Consider the following 12,176-nt stretch of genomic DNA (forward strand, 5'->3'; position numbering starts at 1 on the left):
GAGGCATGACGGGGGGCTGGTCCCCAGGTGCGGATAGGGGCAAGGGAAGGGGAGGAGAGGGGACAGCAGCCATCACCAGCCTCCCCAGCCATCACAGGGATCCTCAGGCTGGCCCCCGTGTCCGTCCTTTCTTGGGGCAATGGGTGACGCTGGGAGGGTTTGGGAGTCTGGGGCAAAGTCCCACTGCTTGCCTGGACAGGGCAGGGGTTTTGAGGGGGAGGAACCCCTATCTCCAGGCACCGCCACCACCAGCATCCTGTGAGCCTGTCCCGGTGCAGCGCTGGGAGGGCGGTGAGTGTAGGTGCCTGAGCCACCATCACGGTGGAGGACACCAGGGACAGCCCTCCGGGAGACCTGCTGTGCCCGGCAAGCTGCCCCGGGACCCCCTTCCTGCTCCTTCCCCGCTGCAGGCAGAGTCTGGGCTACAAAGGGTTACGCAAGGCACCCTGGAGTGACACCACTGCCACCAGCCCGGGAGCTCAGCTCCTTCCTGGTCGGATCCCAGGCTCGGTGAGTGCCTAACTCTGTCCCCCGGGATCTGTCGGCCGTGGTTTCTGGCTTTCAGTCGTGCTGTCAGCTGGGGAACCGGCCATGCTTTGTCTCTCTCTGGGTGGCTTCAGGACCCACTGACCCTCCTGGAGCTCTGCTCCATAGTAGGGACATACCGTGGAGGATCACAGCTGCACGCCCCACGGCTGGAGGACGTGCCTCTCTGCTGCTGATTTACACTCGGTCCGGAGCAGCACTTCCAGAGACCTTTTCCCAGAGCAGGGGGTCGGGATCAGCCCATTGCTCTTTGGGTGGGTTTGGGATAGAGCAGCCTCTGGAGGGATCCGGGACCTCGGTGCTGCATGGTCAGGACCAGATAAGCGACGAGTGGTTTTGCAGCACTGGCTGAGAGCAGGGACCTCGCTGATCCCAGGAAGGCTTTGAGGTTCTCAGGATGAGGACCCCTATCAGGGGAGGAGGGGTTGGGAAACATTATGGGTGGTGGGGTTGGCTGTGTGCACGGCTGAGGTGGACAGTGTGTCCCATCCCCCGACTCGTTCCTGTCCCCATGGCGGGCATTGTTGGTGGCGTCACTCAGGGCCAGGCACAGCCCCGAACTGGGGACCTGGCAGTGGGATGAGCTGCCCGAGCACAGCTCGGCTTTGTTTGGCTTTAAAACCCCTGGGAGGTGCTGCCACGGTACCTGTGAGGAGCGGTGTGGGGCTCCCAGTGCTTCCCGTGCCCGGTGCTGGGTGTGTCGGGCTGAGGCATGGTCAGCTCTGCCCAGATACTGCCTCTCCCTGCGGGGCCATTCCAGGTGCGGGCTGGTTTCTGTCGGAAACCGGCTGAGCCGGCTCCTCCTGCTGCCAGCCTTGGCCTTTGGCTGGTGCAGGCCCTACGCCAGGTCTTGGGGGGAGACTGGGGACAGGGACAGGGCTTGGTGGCACCGTGGGTGCACTGCCTGTGCCACTGGCGACATGGGAGCTGCTGCCGTCCCCATGCAATGGGCAGCAGTGGAATGCAGGTTTGTGGCCAGTGTGTGGCACCCCGCTGATGGGACAGTAGTGGGACCCTGTTGGAGACAGCGAGAGGCTGTGTTGAGTGGCATCAGGGGTGGCTCTGGCACAGCAGATGTCACCACCCAGGGGAGGGGGATGATCTGGCTGCTCCAGGCTGGTGTCTCTTGGACCTATAGCTCACACACCATGTCACCTGCGGGTGTCCAGGGAGCATGAACAACACTGGCGACACAGCTGAAACCACCCCAATGCCACACTGGGAGTTCCTGTTTATCATCAGCTTTCCTAGTGCTGGTACAGGACAGTGGGTGCTGCCACACTGTGGCTCAGCCCCAGCTACCCCCGATCCCACGTGTCCCTGGGTGGCAGGGAGGCACTCGGGCTGGTTTCGGCAGCTGGTGACACAGAGGGGACTCTGCCCTCCACACCCGTGGCTGCAGCCCGCCCATCGGGTGAATGATTACCCCAGGCCTCCCCTGGCCCTCCCCGGGGCTGCAGTGAGCCGGGTGTCATTTCAGGGGCTCAGCCAGGTCTCGTTTTGGGGGCTCAGCTATCTGCCTCGGCACAGCTCCAGCCGGGGCTGCCCGTGGGATGTCCTTGTGCTAGGGCTGAGCTGCCGCGCTTGCCCAGGGCTGGTTGCCCACTGCCAGATCCCTGATGTAGCATCACCCCGGCATTGCCCACAGGGTGTCTCTGAGGCCTCCAGGTCCCACCAAAGCTACCCCATGGCCAATTCCCAATGGGGTTGTGGAGGTTTTGAGCTGCCTGTGGCACCAATGTGGGGATCCCTGGCTGAGCTTGAGGGGGGCTGAGCTGTACTGGGGGGCTGTTAGGAGTGAGCACAGCCCTGGCACCGCCACTCCAGAGCCCTCGGACACCATGGGCCGTGTGGTGCCGTGGGAACTGGGGGTGTTCCGTTCGGAGACAAGGATGCTCAGGGAACCTCATTGCTCTCTACAGCTCCCGAAAGGAGATTGTAGTAAGGTGGGGATCAGCCTCTTCTGCCAAGTGACAGGACCAGAGGAAATAGCCTCAAGTTGCACCAACAGAGGTTCAGATTAGATACTAGATAATTTTTTTCACTGAAAGAGTGGTCAGGCAATGGAATAAATTGCCCAGGGAGGTTCTGGAGTCACCATCCCTGGAAGCATTCAAGAGGCATCTGGATGTGGCACTTGGGGACATGGTTTAGGGGTGATTATGGTGGTGTAGTGGTGACAGTTTGATTTGATGATCTTGAAGGCCTCTTCCTACCTTGATGATTCTGTGATTCTGTGAGGCCCTGATCAAAGTGGCCTCTCCCTGTCCCACCCCATGGGAACTGGTGGGAGGCTCTGGTCCTGCTGTCTCCCACCCACATGGGAACCCATGTCTCTCTGGGTTCATGCCAATATTCCCTCCAGGGAGCCAGGGGCTGGTGGAGATCCCTGGGCCCATCCCAGGAGTTTCAGCCTCAAAGGGATGTTATTCTGTCAGTCAGGCTCGTCTGTCCAGGGAAACCAAATGGTGAAACTGGGGCAGTGGTGCTGCCAAACCAGCAGGCAGAGCTGCTGGAGCCCAGGGTGGGTGGACAGGCACTGAAACACCATCCAAAGCAGCAGCCCAAGGTCTGCTGGAGGGGAGTAAGACCACGAGGATGGCATAGACAGTGGGTCCCAGCCATGGAGATGAGTCCTGTCCTTGCCCTGTGTAAAACCTCCCCTTCCATGGATGCATGTCTGAGGGGATGGAGATGGACCCCCAGGGGGGTGATTTCATGGTGTACAGAGGCAGCTCTGGGTTCGGAGCCATGCAGGGTTAGCTGGGGTGTGACATAGCTGCCAGTCCTGGTGTCCTGGCACTGTGGGGCTCTGTCCCCTGCAGCCTCACAGTCCCTTATGGCTCAGCTTTGCTGCTGCTCTTTGTTGCAGCCTGATGTTGGATTGAGGAAGGGGCCAGCAGCTGTAAAGAGGAGCCGGAGCCGGTCAGAGCCCCCCAGCTGTCCGGCTGCCACTGCTGCTCTCCCCAGCTTGTGCTGGTGGGTGCCCACCATGGAGGAGATGGTGATCTGGGAGCAGCACACGGTGACACTGAGCAAGGTGAGTGTGGCCTGGGGTGGCCCTGGGAAGGGACTGGGTCTGTGGGGTCAACTCTACCTGACCCCCCTTCTGCCCACGCCCACTAGGACCCTCACCGGGGCTTTGGCTTTGCTGTCTCTGGAGGCCGTGACCATCCCAACAGGACAACCGGGGACACAGCGGTGTTTGTTTCAGATGTGGTGTCTGGGGGACCAGCGATGGGTCAGCTCCAGTGAGTGCACGGGGACGTGGGGCCATATGGGGTGCTTGCTGCCAGCGAGGGTGGGAAGGATGGAGAATCGCTCCTGCTGGGACAGGGCCAGCACCACTGTTGCCCTGCCTGGCTGGAATGGGATCTCTTGGGGTACACTTGCTACCCCACAACCTCCCTGGGCTGGGAGCTGTGCCTGGGGCAGAGTCACAGCTTCATTTTCCCTCCCAGGAGGAAGGATCACATCGTGATGGTGAATGGCCTTTCCATGGAGAATGTCCCATCCTCCTTTGCTATCCAGACACTTAAAACCTGTGGCAAGATTGCCAACATCGTGAGTGTGCTCTGTGGTGGGATGGGGGCTGGCGTCATGCCCACGCTGTGCCTGTCCCCATCCCAGCTCCCCTGTCCCACACACCCAGGGTTTGGGGCTTGAGAATTGCTGCAGGGACATCTCCTGGCAGAGACAGCTGTACCCACCATCCTCTCCTACTCACTTTGCACCTGCAGACGCTGAAAAGACCGAAGAAGGTTCACATCCCTGTGAGCAAGGGCAGCCCTGGGTCCCCCACTGTGCCCCGGCACTACGACTCAGATGATGACTACAGGCTGCACCGCTCCCGGGATGACCTGGACCACAGTCAGGGCTACGATGGGGACTCATCCAGCGAGAGGAGCTCTGGTCACCACCACGATGACCGTCGCCATCATAAGCTGGTGCCACGAAGCCGGAGGCGAAGCCAGGACAGCAGCCACTGGGTGCAGAGTGGCTCGGATCGGAGACGCCATGGCCAACATTGCTCTGCTAATGCCTTTGGCCAGGACGGGGACACCAACGGGCTGGCCCTGGTGTCGGGCTTCAAGCGGCTGCCACACCAGGATGTGCCAATGAAGCCCATCACATCGGTACTGGTGAAGCAGAAGCAGAGTGAAGGTGAGGCCCTCCTGCTCCTGCTGTCCCTGGGTCTTGTTGCCTGATTTTTGTCCATGCCTGCCGCCAGGGAGGAGGCGATGGCTGGGTGGGTGCCAGGGCCTGGCTGCAGCAAGGGGACAGGGCATGCCATGCTGGGTGCACTAAACCTCCTGCCCTCAGCCAGGGGCTACAGAGCTCAGCTTTGGGGCTTGCCAGTACCCCAAGGGGAGCTGGGGTTTGTGGGGATGGTGCCGAGGAGGGACCTTGAGAGGGTCCTGCATCTGCCTGACTCTGCCACCATCACGGCTCTCTCTGGTGCAGAGTATGGCCTGAAGCTGGGGAGTCAGCTCTTCATCAAGCACATAGTGGAGAGCGGGCTGGCGGCCAAGGGCAGCTCCTTGCAGGAGGGAGACCTCATCCTGAAGGTATGGGGGCCCTGGGCTGCACGGCACTCACTGGGGGTCTCATCTGCCCCTCTTTGGAGGGCTCATCCCTGGCTAGTGTCACTGCAGGGGCCAGTCATGGCTGTGCTGGAGGCAGTTCTGTCTGGTGCCCACTCCCTGCCCCAGCCCCCCTGGCCCCCCCACAGGGCCACAGGGGCTCCCAGGGCCCAGCTCCCTGTGTTGCCAGGGCTGGTGGCACGTCCTGCTGGCACAGTGGGGTCGTGTCCACCCCACTGTCCCCACGGTGTGTGGTCCCCTGCTGTGTGTCTGTGTCCCTACTGGACGACAGTCACAGAGGTGTTTGTCAGGTAAAATGATGCTTGAAGTATTTGGGGAGGAGAAAATAGAGGGAGGGAGACCCTTTGTTTGCACACCTGGTCCAGGCAGACCTGTGGCTGCTGGGAACTGGTGCCAAGGTGACTCTGGGGCAAACAGAAGGGATTACGTCCCACAGTCTGTTGGGAAAAGCTGCTACCACTCAGGGAGATCCCAGCCCCTGATCTTGGGGGCCTGACTTGGGGCCTGACTCCCCGGCACCAGGCCAGGGCATGGAAGGACAGGGCTGGGCCCAGGGCAAAGGAAAACTGAGCTTCAGGTGTCTGAGGGGTCCATGCAGCTCCTGCCTCTGGGCAGGGCCCCAGGCAGGTGGAACAAGCCACACTAATGTTTCCTCTGCACAGAATAAGGTCACACTGGGAGGCAGTCAGGAACAGAGACACAGAATAGGTGAAGCTGTGGGAGCTGGGGCTGGGCTGGAGGGGCTGGGAAGGGACCAGGAAGATGGCAGTCAGAGCATCCCATCCCAGTGGGGTGTTCCTAGGGGTGGCTTTCCCAGGAGCAGGTGCCCTGAGGACTCCCACTCTGCCCCTCCAGATCAATGGGGTAGCCAGCCAGGACATGTCCTTGGCTGAAACTCAGCAGCTCATCGAGCGGACAGAGGGGATCCTGACCCTGCTCATCCTCCGGGACCACCGGCAGTTCCTGGTTAACATCCCTGACGTCGACAGCCAGAGCGACAGCTCCCGGATGGATGGTGAGGAGACATGATGGCGGGGCCAGGGCCAAATACACAGCACAAGGACTGCATGGTCACTGATGCATCTCCCCTCCTGCTGCTGCAGATATCTCAGACATTGACTCTGAGCTGTCCCATCCGCCATCTCCAGAGACCTCCCCACGACCTCCAGCTGCTGCCAGGACAAATTCACCACCGTAAGGCCCTCACTGTCCCCATGAGCCCCTCTGTCCCCTGGCAGATCATGCTGTGTTCTCCACCTGGCTGGGGATGCTGGTTCTCCATTCCTAAGCCAATGTCCCTGGAGGTGGTACTGCCATTCCCAGCTTGCTCTGCTGTCTCCACTGCCCATTTGACACTGCCTGCCTGTGCCCTGCCTAAATCCTGCTCACTCTTGTTCCAGGGAGAGGAGACGATCAAACAGGGAGCCTGTGGCTGAGGTGACTGTAGCCGATGCTCGGGGCCCGGGTGAGTGGACTGGGCACTGAGAGGGTTCCAGGCTCCTGTGCATCTCCACTGCCCAAAGCCCCGGCAGAGCTGTGCCAGGGCTCCCTGTGCCTCAGCACAGCCACTGCTGCTCCTGCATCAGCTCTCCTTCCTGCAGACCTTCTGGAAGCCATGGAGGGGGATGGCCACAGCCCCCACACCAGCCCCACTGCCCGAGCTGCCCACAAGGATGGGTATGTCTGCAAGAGGCAAGGGGGAATGGCTGGGGGACATGTGGAGCTGCTGCAGCACAGGGTTGGGGTCACAGGGTCAGTGCCTCCCCGTCCTGTCCTTGCATGTCACCACTGGGCTGACTGTACTTCCCCGTGGCAGGTACAGCACCAACTCCAGGGTCGTGCAGTTTGTGAAGGCCAAGAGTGTGGGGCTGCGGCTGACAGGTGGGAACGATGTGGGCATCTTCGTGTCGAGCGTGCAGGAGGGGAGCCTGGCTGACAGCCAGGGCGTCCAGGAAGGTGACCAGATCCTGCAGGTACCCGGGGCTGAAAATGCTCCATATGCTGCTGCACCTGGACGGGCCCCAGCCCTTTTGGGTCCAATATCTCCCCAGGGTATCACCTCCAAGGTGACAGGGACCAGTTCCTTCTCCCACTCTGCCCTGGGCACTGATGTCCCTGGGTCCCCTGCTGGTGCCTATGCCCTCTGTTCTGCTGGCAGGACCATGTCCAAGTGCTTTTCTGTGGCAGGTGAATGACACCAGTTTCCAGAACCTGACCCGTGAGGAGGCTGTGGAATATCTCATGGCCCTGCCCCCAGGCGAGGAGGTCACGCTGTGGACCCAGAGCAAGCAGGACAGTGAGTGGTGACCAGGCTCATCCTGGGCTTGTGCCTCTCCATCCTCTGTCTCTTCTGGGCGAGCATCAGACCTGGGCTTGCCATGGCCCTTCCTGCCCCTGCAGGGTGGTCCTTCTTTCTCCCTCCTCTTCCTCCTGATGAAGTTGATGGGTGGGGACGAGACCATCCTGGCCCTGTTTGTGCCTTGGCTTCCTGGAGCACAGGGGCTTTCTGGAACCATGGCTCAGCCTGGAGAAGCCAGTGTGTACTGGGGAGTCAGACCCTACTGTCCCCAGCATGCCTGAGAATGCCATGGGAGGAAAAGGTGTCTCCAAACCCTCCTTAGCAGCGAGGGCTACTGTGGAGCGTCCCAGCCAGCCTGGTGCCTTCCCAAATTTCTCCAGTATCTTCTTCCTCAGCCACCTCTTCCCCTGATGGTCCATCTTGCCTTGGGCTCCAGTTTACAGGAAGATGATCTCATCCAACGTGGGTGACTCATTCTACATCCGGACACACTTTGACTTTGAGAAGGATACGCCATCAGGGCTCAGCTTTGTCCGTGGGGATGTGTTCCACGTGCTGGACACCATGTACCGGGGCAGGCTGGGGAGCTGGCTGGCTGTGCGCATGGGCAGGGACCTGCAGGAGCAGGAAAAGGGCATCATCCCCAACCGGAGCAGGTAGGGATGGAGCCAGGAACAGCCCCTAGACAAGCAGAGCCAGGGAAGGCTCCCAAGGGAGCTGGGGACATGGATAGTGGGCTCAGTGAGAGGCAGGGCAAGGGCTGGTGGGGCAGTGGTGTGAAGCGTGAGCTGGTGAATTCCCTCCTTGGGGTGGTGGGGCAGCTGATGGTCAAGTTGTCCAATGTCCCAGAGAGAGAAGTCTACCACAGCCTCACCTGGCTGAGCAGGGGTGCCAGCTTCTCCTGACCTGCTCCTCAAACCCAGAGGCTGCAGGTCCTGAGCCCTCTCCTCTCCCAGGGCCGAACAGATCGCCAGCCTGGAGTCAGTGCTGAAAGCCACGTCTGGCGCCAACCCCTCTGGGGCAAGAGCTGAGTTTTGGAAGCTGCGGGGCTTGCGGGGAGCCAAGAAGATGCTGCGGAAGAGCCGGGAGGACCTGTCTGCCCTCACAAAGCAGGGGCACTACCCACCATATGAGAGGGTGGTCCTGAAGGAAGGTGGGCACCAGGACAGCCTGAGCCACCTTGGGGATGTTGGTCCTGGGGCTGCCTTGCTGATGCTGATGGGCCCCCCTCTCCTGTGAGGAGCAGGGCGAGTCGCAGGCCTGTGGGCACTGCGAGGAGTGGGGCTGGGTGCTGGGGTGCTGGCAGCTCTGCCCTTGCCCCCACCCACCCTGAGCACCTCTGTCCTCCCACAGCCAGCTTCAAGCGGCCAGTGGTGATCCTGGGCCCCATCGCAGACATTGCTGTGCAGAAGCTGAGCAGGGAGTTGCCCGAGCTGTTTGAAATTGCCCGTAAGTGCCCCCACACTGAGGAGAAAATGACATCCAGCAGCCAGACCCCATGAGAGTTCTTTACCTTTGGCTCCCTCCCTATGACACCCCAACACCTGCCTGGGCTCATTCGCCCTCTCCCCTCCTCTCCCTGAGGGACACGACCCTGGGGCTGGGCATGACCATGCCCAGCCTGGGGCTATCAGAGGTGCAGCCCCTCTCACACCCCATCTCTGTGTCCTGCAGCGAGCGTGCCCCGCGATGGGGCATCGTCCAAGGTCATCAAGCTGGACTCGGTGCGGCAGATTGCAGAAAAGGTGAGACTCACATGTCCTTGGAGCCAGCTGGGGCCTGTGGAAAGCCCATGGCCCCCACCCCTGCTCCCAGCAGGGCTGATGGCTGTGCTCTGCCCCAGAACAAGCACGCCTTGCTGGACATCACACCCTCGGCTGTGGAGCGCCTCAATTACGTGCAGTACTACCCAGTGGTGGTGTTCTGTGAGCCCGAGAGCCGGCAGGGCATCAAGGCCATGCGGCAGTGGCTGGCACCCGACTCCAGGAAGAGCTCCCGGCGCCTCTATGCCCAGGCCAACAAGATGAAGAAATATTGCAGCCACCTCTTCACGGCCACCATCAGCCTCAGTGGCAGCGGCAATGCCTGGTACGAGCAGATCCAGGACATTGTAAGGACACAGCAAAGCCAGCCTGTCTGGACAACAGCAGAGCAGGTACAGGCACAGGCTCTCTGGGGTGAGGCTTGGCCTCCTGGGGCTGCAGCCAGGCAGGTGATGGGGCTGCGCATGGCCCCGCACAGCTTGAGTCCCACATCTCTTTCATCCCCCCCCCCAGGCAGATGTAGCACCTGAGGACAGTCTGGACCTGCTGAAACCAACAAGCACGGTGGCGTAAGGCTAACTGACGTGTGTAAGACATGCCAACAGAGACTACGAAAAAAAACACAGAGGGGGAGGCGGGCGCCTACACTGACGGCGAGGCAGAGGATGCCTATGACCAGCCCGGGCTGGCCCGTTCCTCTGAGCCAGCCCAGCTGGCCCCGAGCCATGGCCTGGACTCCTCCGAGCAAGCACAGCTGGCCCCAAGCCACAGCCGAAGGGAACAGGTGGGTTCCCCCAGACTGGTACAAGGACCTGGGGGGGGCAGAAGAGGGTGGCACAGTGCCTGGCTCTGGGGTGGAATTCCCATCCTTGTGGCACAGGCAGGGTGTCACCTCTGGGTGCTGCAGCCTCCAGCTGTGTGTCTGTGCCCAGCTCTGGGGCTCCTGCCCTGATCCCCCCCACCTGCTCTTCCCCAGGTGCCCGAACAGCCACGGCAGGGCCGGCGCTATGACAGCATCAGGTACCCTGTGCCCCGGGGTGGGGGGGGCACCCGCCCAGCGCTGGGGACGGTCCCGGAAGGGCAGTCCCTGTCACACAGAGCCATCACCACCCTTCTGTCCCCAGGGAATACGAGCACGAGGCGGTGAGGAGGAGGTTCACACGAGCCAGGGATGACTCAGACCAGGATGAAGGCTACGAGTGGGGCCCAGCCACAGATGTGTAGTGGCACTGCTGGCCTGTCCCTCTGGGTGCAGGTGACAGCTCAGGTAGTGCCCCTGTGGCCAGGCTGGGCTGGGCCCAATCCTGCTATACACTGCATCACCAAGTGCCTGCACTACCGTGTGCCTCCTTCCCTTTTGGCCACAGCCCCTGCTACTGGAATAAAAGGGATGTTTGGATCAGGACAAGCTGTTTCTGGGGGTGCTGTGTGGCAGCATGCAGGGGACACTGTGCAGCAGGCTGGCCTTGCTGGGACCCAGGCACCTCCCTGGCCAGTGGCCCTGCATATGCTGAGGCACTGCAGGGGGAATTGGGGCCTGGCACTTCTGCAGGCCTGGGATGTGCCCCCCAGAGCTGAGCCTCCTCTGCTGCAGCCCCCCTGCAGCTCCTCAAATGCAGCCTCCTGTATTTCCCAAAATTTTTATTTTTAGAGCAACCAAGCACACAGACACAGCCAGGCCAGCACTGCTATGGCTCTGGGGGGCCAGAGAGCTGCTCACAAAAAGGCTCACAGCCCCAAGCTCCCGGGATGTGGGGCTGGGCAGTGCCATTTTCCCTTTGCTGCTCCAAAGGCTGTGGCTCTGGGCCGGGCTGTGCATGCAGAGTGATTCAAGGCAGCACCAGGGAAAAGCTGAGGCAGGTTCCCAGCTTGGTGCAATGGGTCCAACGGAGTTTGTTGCACCCCAACAGGCCTCTGGCCAAGCCAGGGGAAAAGAAGTGCCAACAGTGCTTCTGTCCTTAAGGCCGAGTCTGGGAGCTGCTGGGTGTCCCTCATGGGTGCCAGTGTGCACCTACACATGGGTGTGCAGGGTCAGTGCTGCCCTGGGGCTGTGCTGGCCTGAGCTCTGCACTTGAGCTGTGCTTCCAGCACCATCCCCGCCTTCGGAAAGGCACCGTTGGTGAGTGTAAAAGTACAATGGTCAGTGACTGGATGGGGGGAACTTTCACATAGGGTCCCCTCTCCTACCAACAGCACCAGGCCAAGGCGAGGGACCCTGTGCAGCAGCAGGACAGGCACTGTGCAGGCACTGTGAGGTGGGGAGGGGTGATTGGAGAGTGAGAGGTGCCCAAACTGTGGCACCACAGGCCTCGATGCTGCTCAGGCTGGGTATCAGCCCCCAGCCTCCCACTGTGTCCTGAGTATAACAAAAGAGGTGCAGGCTTAGGCCCTGCTCAGGGCTCTGATGCAGGGCTGGGGCAGAAGGCAGAGCCAGTCCTGCCCCTGCAGCCCCAGGCCCGCTCCTGCCTGCCCCAAGTATGGTGGCTCAGAGGAAGAGGGGCTGCTCCTGCCCCGTCAGCAGTCGGTACGTGGAGGCCGGCATGGTCTTGATGTGGACCTAGGCAGAGAGGCACAGGTCAGAGGCCCCATCCCAGGCTGCAGGGTGCTGGTGCACAGCTCCGAGCCCAGCGGCTCCATGGGGGCCCAGCTCACCTCGCTGACTGCCTCGGTGAGGATCTGGATGATCTTCTCGTGGGGCGTGGCCACCACACTCTGCCCGTTGATCTCGATGATGCGGTGCCCCACGCGGATGCCACCCCGCTCCGCGATGCCCCCGCGCATCAGGCTGCAGATCTGGGAGCGGGGAGTGCTGTGAGAGCAGGGCTGTGCCCACAGCCCAGCCCTGCATCACCACTGCTCCAAACCCTCACAGCCCCGTAGGCTCCCGGCCGGAGCTCTGGAGTGGGGGGGCACACCTCCTCCCGCCGCCGGGCACGCAGTGAGGGCAGGGAGGGCCCTGTGGCT

General features: G+C 61.6%; 2 protein-coding genes across 2 annotated transcripts in view; one reads left to right on the forward strand and one right to left on the reverse strand.

Moving 5' to 3' along the window:
* The first annotated feature begins 6 nt into the window (after positions 1-6).
* Positions 7-10,617, forward strand: TJP3 (tight junction protein 3). Its single transcript, XM_017739401.1, has 21 exons — positions 7-27; positions 411-510; positions 3,419-3,586; positions 3,673-3,797; positions 4,008-4,110; positions 4,287-4,710; positions 5,011-5,114; positions 6,006-6,165; positions 6,254-6,344; positions 6,551-6,615; positions 6,752-6,827; positions 6,967-7,123; positions 7,338-7,446; positions 7,886-8,105; positions 8,406-8,602; positions 8,803-8,898; positions 9,124-9,194; positions 9,293-9,604; positions 9,726-9,996; positions 10,189-10,232; positions 10,337-10,617. The coding sequence occupies exons 3-19, from the start codon at positions 3,539-3,541 to the stop codon at positions 9,783-9,785; spliced, it is 2,418 nt and encodes an 805-aa protein (XP_017594890.1). The 5' UTR covers positions 7-27; positions 411-510; positions 3,419-3,538; the 3' UTR covers positions 9,786-9,996; positions 10,189-10,232; positions 10,337-10,617.
* Positions 10,618-10,836: 219 nt separating this feature from the next.
* The window catches only part of APBA3 (amyloid beta precursor protein binding family A member 3), a 6,620-nt gene continuing 5,280 nt past the window's right edge, over positions 10,837-12,176 (reverse strand). The window contains exons 10-11 of the mRNA XM_017739408.1: positions 11,865-12,005; positions 10,837-11,769 (exon numbers count right to left, since the gene is read on the reverse strand). Coding sequence (XP_017594897.1) covers positions 11,698-11,769; positions 11,865-12,005 — 213 coding nt within the window. The 3' untranslated portion in view covers positions 10,837-11,697. The remainder of the gene's footprint in view (positions 11,770-11,864; positions 12,006-12,176) is intronic.

This window comes from Corvus brachyrhynchos, unplaced genomic scaffold (genome assembly GCF_000691975.1).
Source record: "Corvus brachyrhynchos isolate BGI_N302 unplaced genomic scaffold, ASM69197v1 scaffold130, whole genome shotgun sequence".
NCBI lineage: Eukaryota > Metazoa > Chordata > Aves > Passeriformes > Corvidae > Corvus > Corvus brachyrhynchos.